This window comes from Anser cygnoides, chromosome W (assembly GCF_040182565.1).
Source record: "Anser cygnoides isolate HZ-2024a breed goose chromosome W, Taihu_goose_T2T_genome, whole genome shotgun sequence".
Lineage (NCBI taxonomy): Eukaryota > Metazoa > Chordata > Aves > Anseriformes > Anatidae > Anser > Anser cygnoides.
Window position 1 is genome coordinate 7,269,669 of NC_089911.1, and position 10,317 is coordinate 7,279,985.

General features: G+C 47.8%; 1 protein-coding gene across 5 annotated transcripts; it reads left to right on the forward strand.

Moving 5' to 3' along the window:
• Positions 1 to 5,724: 5,724 nt before the first annotated feature.
• On the forward strand, positions 5,725 to 9,589 carry LOC106049358 (sulfotransferase 2B1). 5 transcript variants are annotated; one of them, XM_066987274.1, is made up of 8 exons: positions 5,726 to 6,181; positions 6,512 to 6,672; positions 6,967 to 7,146; positions 7,728 to 7,936; positions 8,336 to 8,462; positions 8,800 to 8,894; positions 8,982 to 9,162; positions 9,415 to 9,589. In XM_066987274.1, exons 3-8 carry the CDS (start codon positions 7,011 to 7,013, stop codon positions 9,528 to 9,530), a joined length of 864 nt encoding a protein of 287 aa, XP_066843375.1. In that variant the 5' UTR covers positions 5,726 to 6,181; positions 6,512 to 6,672; positions 6,967 to 7,010; the 3' UTR covers positions 9,531 to 9,589. The 5 variants fall into 5 exon arrangements, with proteins under 5 accessions (XP_047911211.1, XP_066843375.1, XP_047911210.1 ...); XM_048055254.2 differs by lacking the exon at positions 6,512 to 6,672 and having other exon boundaries at positions 5,725 to 6,181; XM_048055253.2 differs by having other exon boundaries at positions 5,726 to 6,672.
• The last annotated feature ends 728 nt before the right edge of the window (positions 9,590 to 10,317 follow it).

Here is a 10,317-nt window from a genome sequence, read left to right on the forward strand (position 1 = left end):
CAGCGCAGCTATTGCCCTTGCTGAGGGAGAGTTTCCTGAAGCCAGCGCTTTGAGGAAAGGATGAATTTGAAGCCTTTCGGAGGAGATGAAAAGTAAAAAAAAAAAAATCAATGCGAGAAAAGCGCAGTGTTGCGGGTAAGTGTCGCACGCGCTCGTTTCAGGATGCTTTTCTTTCAACTGAAGGCTCTGTGCGGAGCCGGGGAGCTCATTCTTCGGTAAGCGCTGCTGCAAAGTTCGGCATTAATATAGAGCAGGGCAGCACGGCCACCCTGCGTCTTGTTGTGCCAGGTCAACGTGTGACCCCTTCCCTCGGCAAGCTGCGAATCTGTATGTAAAAACTTGCCAGTAAACGTCCTATTTCTGTGTGCTAAATGTCCTATTTCTGTGCGCGCCCCTGCTTGAGACCCTGGAGCCCAGACGGGCATGGGTTTGGCGTGTACGTATTCGCGTGCACAGGGCATCCCAGGAGAAAACCCCGCTCTCTGTAGCCTTTTGCTGGGCAGGGCTTTGGTCCGAGGTCAGTGCTGGCCCATTTTCTCACCAAAACCGTTGTCCAGGGGTTGCAGGCAAGACTCATGTGAAATAGGGATGTGACTCCTAACCAGATTTACCTTGAAAGTAGAGCACCCAAGCTCAAGGGAAAGGACTTAGAGCAGACAAATCAGGTGCAGTTCAGATGCTTAATGCAGCTGTTTGCTCTTCTGCAAAGCTTCTTGTTTTTAAAAACCGGTTTAAGCTGCAATATGCTTTTAAAACACAGTGAGCTGCGCTTGGGAGGAAAAAGATGTATCTGATACGTAGTCCTGGGTTCCTACTATTTTTCCCAGGCAGAGCAATGAGCGTTTTGGAGGCACAAGGGTGACAGTATCAGGGGAGCGGCAGGCACAGGATGTTTCCGTAGGATAGGCCACAGGAACAGGACAGCTGCTACGTTGCTGACTGGTCCTAGCATTTGATCCAAATTCTCTTTGCAGTCATCTGGGAAAAAACGTACGCCTCCAGGACTCACCTCATCTCACCTTAAGGAGACATCGGCACCAATTGTGTTGAGTCAGGACTTCTGGTGCGTGTTTCTGCACAGTGACAACAAGGGTATCCGCTGCGGCTGGCTTGGCTGAGGCCATCTGCACTCCTCCAGCTATGTGAATTTGGGTAAATTAACCCTGTTCTGAGCTAAAGCTGGTTTTAGCTCTGCCGTGTTCGGTTCATTTACTGCCCCTGCTCCCCATGACGCTCTCCAGTTTTACAGGACGTTGTCTCCTCGGCAAAACACAAATCCGTACAGATTTGTCTTTAGATCTGTAAGTTCTGCTAATTTAGATAATAAATAACAGCACCTGTTTGGCTGACCTGGCCTCCCGGTGCCGTGCAACGCAGGTCTCTGCACCACGCTCTTTAAGTATGGAGATCTGCTTCGTATCAGCCTTTGTGTCATGTTCGTATGAGTTAAGAAGTAATCCATGTTGTGCCTAGGTCAAAAGTACTGATAATATCGTAAAGTTCTGTGCTTTTCTTATCTCGTAAGTCTGGTGCGGTTATTTACATGCTGGAGTACTTTCATCTATGTCTTATCTCATATCCTAAGGTTGCTGAGAGGTTACAAATTGTTTTCTAAAGAAACACCTCGGGCTGCGTTATCACAGCTTTTTTAATGCTGTTAAATATACTTTGGCTTCTGGCTTTATGACCAAAAGGTCAAGAACAGGGAAAAAAAAAATCCTTAACTTCCCCTTTTAGTAGCTTTTCCGCATCAAGGTGAACCTTGGCATGCTGCAGGAATGAGGCACTAGACTTGCATGAGTTTATGGCACATTGCTTTTTCTTTAAAAGCCTTTTTTTTTCATAAATAAATAAATAAAAATTGCAGCTGCAGCCAGATCCAAAAGTACCCTCCGAAAACAGACTGAAGAAGGGAAATAGGGCGAGAAGCCTTAAAATCCCTAAAAACGCGTGAAGCCAAAAAAATCTGCCCCGCTCTCATCCCTGAACAGACAAACACCTGTGACCTGCTGGGAGCGGGGGGCATCTTGTCTCAGCACAGCTCTTGCTCCTTCTCCACTGTTTATCCCCCAACCCTGAGCTGATAAACGGGGAGAAATGAGCCCAGATCCTTGGGAATTTGGCCTTGGAGAACTGCCTGGGATCATCCTCTAAAGGGAAAAGACTCACTTCAGCCTCTTCTTTGGAGCTCCTTTCTGCTGCACCTGCTACCCACAAAGCACCAACCCCTTGGTAACCCCCGTCCGCGGCCACATTTATTCAGTAGCAGTGAAGGAGAAAGCCCAGGAGAGAGAAAAAAAAATCTTTTCCCTGCCCCACATTTAGAAGTGATTTTGATTAAGCTCCTCGTCCAACAGCTCTGGAGGAAATTAGAGCCGGGGAATCAAATGGAGAAGCAGGGGGAACCATAGCCTGGTTTGCATCAATCCGTGAAGGCTCATGGAAGGATCATGGAAAGTGTTTTTGGGGGATATGGGAGATATGACGGCGCGTGACTGGAGGTACACGGGGTGGTGCTGGTGGGGAGTATGGGGGCTGTGATCACGAAGACCTTGCAGGCGCAGAAATTTTCACTTCAGCTACAGAGAAAAACGTCAAAGGTGATGTTGAGATGGATGCATGCGTTGCCACCTCTGTCAGTCTTTAATACCTCCATGGCTACCTTTTCTCTTTCTGTACCACCTGTATGAGGTCTGGGCGATTCCGGAGGTTGTTGAAGGACATTAAGGGCAAATTAAAATTCCTGCGTACAAGTCCCAGGACCGAAGTTACCGAAAGGGGCAAGACCCCTCACGGTGCTTGTGACTCTGGGGGCCCTGAGCACTGGAAGCAGCGTCTCAGCTCCACTGCAGGGTTATGAAGACGGTTTTCCATCAGCAAGACTGGCAGATGGCTCATCCTCTGTGAAGATGTGATTTGAGCAGTCAGTGTGAATTGCCCGTTCCAGCAGAGCAGCCAACAGTTTTTAGAAATTACGCTTAAATAAGCAGAATAGCTCCAAATAGGTGCAAAAGGTGTGTTTTTTTTGTACAAAAAGGACAGCTTCTTAGGATTATCCTCTGGGCAGTGTCACAGGAATAGCACCTGTGTGCTTTTTTAAGGAGCAGCCAGCCCCGGTCCCTTGGAAGGACTGACCCTGTCACACGCCACCTGAAGTCCCCGAAGCCATTTTGTAGGGTCATGACTCTGCTAACCAGACCTGTCCTTCGGCATTCGCTTTGGGGAATCTCTGAGAGGCTTCTGCCGCCTTTTATCCTCATGCCAAAGTTTCGGTACAAGAGGGCTTAGGATAAACCGATAGCACGGACAGTCACCATCAGGATTTCCGTAAACCTTTTCAAAGAGCTCAAATACAAAACTACCCGCGTTGCGTAACATAGCCTCTTAAACCAATCTCCCCAGTACAAGAACAAGGCAGGGAAATGTAAGCCTAATTGTTTGCAAGGGCTGCAAGTGATTCCAAGGACCCACGGATAATCCAGCTCTTTGAATTAAGCTTGCCAAGAGGCAGGGCAAACAAAGAGATACAGAGCTGCATGGAGCTGCCCCAGGCAGGGAATAAAAGAAATGCAGGAGCTGTTTGAAAAGCCACGCCAAAACCAAACAGGTTTGCAAACAGGCACAGTCAGAGGAGGTGAAGGGGTCTTCAAACGTTCAAAATGAGATTTTTCCTTCACGTCTCCCCAAGCTGCTTGGACTCTGACAACACCTCGGCGCTGCAACGCGCTTTGTTGCCTTCTTGGGAGCTGGGGAACGGCTTGGTTTGGGGCGGCTGGTGTACACGGGGACACGGTGACGTGGAGACACGGACTTCCTTGTGGCTTATCCCAACGGGGACCGCCGTGCTCAGCAGCCTGGAGGACTGCGTTTATAAGCGCCTGATAATTAGCCATGTCAATTTCTTTATGCGTCCCTTTATGTTCGGTGGGGAAGGGCAGAGTATCAGGTCTCAAAGCAGCAGGCATTTGATGTTCCTCATGATCCCATCCGGACGTGGTGCTGCTCAGCATCGCTTATCGCAGGACCTCCAGAGGAGACCCAGAAGCCTGCCTCATGCTGAGACAAATCACCCTTCTGCGGTCTACACCTAATTAACAACTCATTAGGCACCCAGAGAGGGTAGTGCATTACCACTGTGTCACCTTTAGGTGAGATCTGTGAAAAAAAAAAAAGTCTCTTTTCCTTTCAGTTCCAAACCTGACATTGACGTTTTGGGGCTTTATTTATATTTTTAATTTCCACCAGCTAGGGACTCGGTCTTTTCGGACCCGGAGCAACAGGGTAATTGCACAGGCTGCTCGGAAGTGTGGTGTTTGACTTCTGTTCCCCTTTGGCATGAATGTCTTTTTCTTTAATGAGACTTCACTCTGCTATCATAACCTTAATTAGGTTAACTTAAACTAAAGTAATAATTTCAATTAATGACTTTAATTGATTTAAACTAATTCTATTTTCCCTTGAATTCAGGTTTCATTGGATATGTTTGGGGCTTCTTTCTTGGTGCTCAAAAATGAATTTATTATTCATACATCCTAATTATATTTTAAAAGACAAGCATGCCTTAATTCTTTCTTAGCTTTTTGTCCTGGTTTTGGCTAGGATAGAGTTATTTTCTCCTCCTAGTAGCTGGTATGGCTCTGTGTTTTGGATTTTGGATGAGAACAGTCTCTATCCTAGCCACAACCAGGACACTTTTAAATACTTCTTACTTTCTATTAATTGTGCTGTAACAAGTATAATTTGAAATTGTTGCATATTAGTATTTTTACTTGACAATCTCGAAAATTACAGGTTTTTCCTTAAAGTTTAACTTAAAACACTTGGTTACATTTTAAAATCCTTGTCCTATCTCTCTCTCTTTTTTTTTTTTTCCAGTAGCATGGATGGTTCTATTAAATAAAAATAATTCAACATATCTAAAACTTAGTATCATATTTTTCATTTTTGTCTTAACTAACCAAACATTTTATAGTGTTTTACTGCCTTCTAAATAGGATGAGATATATATTTCTAGAATACAGAGTATGACCTTATTTTTTAAATAACTATACATCTAAAATAGGGTGTTTACAAACATATTAATTGCCCATTTTTAAATGATCATTTAGGCTAGTATATTTACTTACTGGAGTCAGGCAAGTCTAGTTATTTATTAACTACTGATTTATTAACTGCTGATTATAAAAAGACAGCTAAATTCTCTTTAGCTCTGTTCTGAAGAATGTAGATTCTACGCTGGATTGCAAGGAAAAAATAAAATTTTGTAATTTTGGGGGGGCTTTCCTTGAAGCTTTTAGTTTTGTTTAACTTGTTTCTTAGCTCAAAGCTAATTTAATTAATTGCATTTCTTGCTTCTACTGTTAATTGATTGCCTGTGTTCGGTTAACATTCCTCTTTGAAGTGTTTAAACATTTCTTAATCCCCTTTTCTCTCCTGTTTGCTTTGAAAACAAGACATGATCAAAAGGGAAACTGCTGTTTTAGTTGTTTGTCTTAAAAACAACTGTCCTATGCACTCAAAGCCAATATTTACTACTGCTCGAACACTTTTCACACACACCATGTACTTCACTTATTTTTTCAGTCTACTTAATCAGAACATTGTGTTACATTACATTTTCAAAATACCGGGGTTTTTTTTTTTCTTTTCGAAAAGCTTCAAGAAAAAGCTTATTGTATTCATCCTTAGTGTAGCATTTAGAAAATACCTCCTTGAATTTCACATCTGACTATGTGGCTGCCTTATTTACTAAAAGTATTGTTTGGGGTTTGCTTGCTTCTAATTAATGGCATTAAACATCCCTGTCCGTGGAGTGGAGCACCATATAATGCCTCACCGGAGGAAGAATTTCCCCTATTCCTTTCCCTGTAGTTCAGTTATGAAGGTTTTTCATGAAGAAGAGGAAGAGTAACCAAGAATTACCCCATCCCTTATTGCTGCAGAGGCATCTCTTCTTTTCCCGGCAGGTTATTTTTTAATGTCACAGGTGGATTTGCTAAATCGCTTTTATTTTTTTTTTCCCCTTTTCCTTTTCCTGAGCAGCACTGAGGTCTGTTCCCCTTCTTTCGGAGGATACAGCGCTTTTGAGATGCAATCTCAACGTAGTTTGACGTAAGGGAAAGGACCTTCAGCTCATGGGAATAGAATGGGTTTTTCAAAGCAGCTGTGGGAAATGTAAATGGTAAGAAACGCAGGCACTGCAGGAGGACTCCTTGGGTCTTTCTGGAGGCTTTAAATAGCACATTTGGAGGAAAATGGAGCGTTACATGGGAAAACAAAGGGGCATGGGAGAAAAGTGGGATTCTTGCAGGGGGTCTGGGTTCAGGGCAGAGGACGTGGGGGACCAGCTTAGATCCCTGCTGTGCTCCCAAAGCACCTGCCCCCTCTACCCACCCCCTTCCCCCCTGCAAGAAAGGGAGGGCTGCTGGACTTCGGAGCTTGTTAATCATTGCTCCAGAACGGCAGCACAAGGGTAGGAAACCTTTTCCTCTGCTGTTTATTCTCTCTCCAGCTCCTGGAAGCCCCGAGGTCCTTTAGCTCCTGCAGCAGGGTAAAGCTGTGCTTTAGGTACCGGACAGGGAATTTTTGGCTTCCAGCTGCCTCCAGTTCCCCTGGCTGGCCCAAGATCCTGCTAAGATAACTGCTACACACCCATCCAAGCTGTGAGGGCAGGTAAACACCTGGGGCAGCACGGGAGGAAGAAGAGACATTGGTTCATTAGCAGGAATTTAGCCCTAGGGTTTCTTAAATGCCCTATAAGCCAGCAGTTCCCCATCTGGACAACCTGCTGTTGATGTACGATCCCCAAGAGGAAGGATCAGAGAGTATCAGTGTGTGCCACTGCATAATACACCCCTCCCCTGATGTTTGGGAAATGGGATGGATGGGGTCCTCTTTGGGACCTGCTATGTGGGAAGATGTTTCCTGGCTGGGAGTCAGCGCCGCCCTGTCTCTCTCCCTCCCCAGTGCAGGGCTGCAGAGCTGCAGTGCCCTGTCCCTATCCGGGCACAATGTCGGTTCACTACGTGACGTACAAAGGGATTAAATTCCCCCCTGCCTACAACTCTGAGCACAGCTTGAGTTTTGCCCACAACGAGTTCTTGGTGCGGGACGATGATGTCTTCAACGTCACCTACCCCAAGTCTGGTACAGCAGGGGTGGCTGGGGGGGGGGAGACTGGGGGAGTGCTCTGTAGGTACTGGGGCAGAAAATGGGTGGGATTGTGGAATCATCTCCAGGTGCTGTTTGGAGGGTGAGTCTTCTCTTGTGGTGGGGAACAAGAATGTTTTGGGTGAGATTTCTCTTCTCTTCTCTTCTCTTCTCTTCTCTTCTCTTCTCTTCTCTTCTCTTCTCTTCTCTTCTCTTCTCTTCTCTTCTCTTCTCTTCTCTTCTCTTCTCTTCTCTTCTCTTCTCTTCTCTTCTCTTCTCTTCTCTTCTCTTCTCTTCTCTTCTCTTCTCTTCTCTTCTCTTCTCTTCTCTTCTCTTCTCTTCTCTTCTCTTCTCTTCTCTTCCTCTTCTCTTCCTCTTCTCTTCCTCTTCTCTTCCTCTTCTCTTCCTCTTCTCTTCCTCTTCTCTTCCTCTTCTCTTCCTTATTTCACTACAGTGCTTTTGCATGGGCAAGGGAGAGCCTTCTCTTGGAGGGCACAGCCTTGGTGGTGAGGGTGCTGGTGAGGTCCACCCATCCCAACCCCCTGGGCAAGTCCCTGCATCTCTGCTATTCCTGGCAGGCACTGTGTGGATGACCGAGATCTTGAGCCTCATTCGCAGCCGTGGCCACCCCAGCTGGAGCCAAACCGTCCTCAATTCTGACCGTATGCCTTGGTTCTCCACCCGTCTGGGCCTGGAGGCAGCCCTCAGCTACCCCTCACCTCGTCTGCTGACTTGCCACCTCCCCAGGCACATCTTCCCCAAGTCCTTCTCCCATTCCACTGCCAAGGTGGGACAGGCACCCACGCAGAGCTTGAAGGGGACTGGGAGGCTGGGAGGGCCACTGCCCATGATCTGGGAAATCTTAAGTGTTAAGTGTTAAGAGTAAGGAGGCCTTGGTGGGTGAGGACTTTGGTGTTGGCCTAGGGTGGGAGTCCTACACCCCCACCCAGATGGAAATATGCAGCCCCCTATCTCACGTCTTGCATCCTTGGATATTCTGGGGAAGCTCTGATGGCTCTATGGAACCTGTGTGTTCACGAACCCCTGCCCAAGGTCTGTGTGATGGGGTCCAGCACAGCGTTGATCCTTCTGTGCCAGACCCCTCAATTTACAGAGCCAGCGACACTGCCAACAATTTGCCTTCCCTTGGCATGAGTGTCTCCATCCTATATGCACTCTACCCTAGGTTATTTACACCCTACGGGATCCTCGAGACGTCGTTGTCTCCTACTACTACTTCTCCAAGATGTGCAGCAGCTATGAGGACCCCATGTCCTTTGAGCAGTTCCTGAGGGACTTTCTCAGTGGAGAGTGTGAGTGTGGTTTGTGGCTTGCTCAGAGCATTTGTGGAGGGGGTCTCTCATCACCTCTGACTCAGGGCTTTTTTCCTATGGTCCACTGATGATGGCTGTGAAGCCAAGCTTCCCCCAGCAGAAGGGTGAATGGCTCAAGAAGAAGAAAAAAAAAAATACTTCTGGAGAGACACACACAGGCCTGCAAAGCCCTGCTGGGCTCAGCAGCAGACAGAAATTCCATTTCCCTGCCTTCTTCTACAGAGTTCAGATGTCTTCAGGAAGTCGTGGTCAGCAAACCCTATAAAACCCTGGCAGGATCTGACCCATGCCCCTGCTGCCTTTTGTCTCTCATCAGTGCCCCATGGCTCCTGGTTTGAACACGTCCAAGGCTGGATGGAGATGAAGGACCAGGAAAATTTCTTCTTCATCACCTATGAAGAGCTGAAACAGGTAGAGACCTTGGCAGACCCACCAGCTCCAGACGTGCTGATGTGTCACAAGCCCCCGAGCGCTAACAGGCTTCATCTCTTCCCCCAGGACCTGCAGGGCAGCGTGAGGCGCATCTGCCAGTTCTTGGGACAGGATTTAGATGACGACGCTGTCTCCTCGGTAGTTCGAAATGCCTCCTTCTCAGCCATGAGGGAGAACCCCATGTGCAGCTCCGTCCTGCTCCCCGCGGACATCATGGACCAGACGAAGGGCCGGTTCCTGAGGAAGGGTGAGCGGGGAGGGGGCCCGTGGTGGGTGAAGCAGTGGGGCTTTGGTGTCCCCAAGGGGCCAGCCAGAGAGAGGGTGTCTGGAGGGCAGCAACATCTGCATTTGGGAGTGTAGAACGGGGTCCATGGGGAAGGTATCTCATTTTGGACAGCCCCTCAGGGTGGTAACTGTACCCAAGAGCTGAGCCTGTGCCTTTGCGCAGAAAGGGGGCTGCGCGCTGGGGTGTGCTGAGGCAGAAATGTTCCTTCCTCAGGCATCTGCGGGGACTGGAAGAACCATTTCACAGTGGCACAGAGTGAGACCTTCGACAGGATCTATCAGGACAGGATGCGGGGCCTGAACATGGCCTTTCCCTGGGACAGACGTTAGGATCCAGACCTAGCTGAAGCCGGCTGAGCACTGGGTATAAACCAGCTATTGGTACCAGGGGTACCTGTGTGCTTTCCTGCCACTCCCTTGGACCCAGGGATACAAACGTCTCAAAACCTCAGTGTGCAAGCAGTCAGTTTGCACCCTTTCTGCTTGGGGATTGAACCTCCTGAGTTGTACATCTCTTGTCTCTTCCATCCCTCAACCCTTTTTGGCCTTGAGATAAGCTCTGGGCACCCTCCAGGGTAGGACACGTCTCCCTGCCCTCCAGCATGTTACTCTCCTGCTGCTAGAGGAGGGTAGCACACCCCTGAGAGCACACAGGTGAAACATGTCCTATCCACAGAGCGCAGCCCAGGTCAGCTTGTTCAGCAGCTGCAGCCAGCTGAGATGTTTCCCTGGGACTTCTCACTGAACGCGCTGTGTTCGCTTCCAGGCTCAGTTACTCAAACTCCTTTTCCAGCAGGAGAAGAGCCCATTGAAAACAGAGCAAATAGAGCTGTTCTAGCAAAAAAAGTTCAGTTCACGGTTACCCTTTCTCCCCCTAACTCATTCCTACATGCAGGGCCCTCACTAACACGTAGGAACTGAAATCTATGCTCAGGGTGAATGCTAGGTGCTTTTATAGCCTCCAGAGGGAGAATGCAAACGGAGTACCCTTCACTTGTCTTAGCATGCATCTCCTCAGACACACGGAGAGCATCCTTCACGTTTTTCTTCACGTCTCCTGGAGAAGCACTGTGAAAAACACCCAACACAGTAGGTCTGATGACAAAAGGACAAATGG

Bases quoted from the DNA above. Each gene is read 5' to 3' on its own strand.
- LOC106049358 (XM_066987273.1), top strand. From the start codon at position 6,864: ATGTTTGGGAAATGGGATGGATGGGGTCCTCTTTGGGACCTGCTATGT. The intron at 8,895-8,981 runs GTAGAGACCTTG...CTCTTCCCCCAG, and splicing joins CCTATGAAGAGCTGAAACAG to GACCTGCAGGGCAGCGTGAG. The intron at 9,163-9,414 runs GTGAGCGGGGAG...TTCCTTCCTCAG, and splicing joins GGGCCGGTTCCTGAGGAAGG to GCATCTGCGGGGACTGGAAG.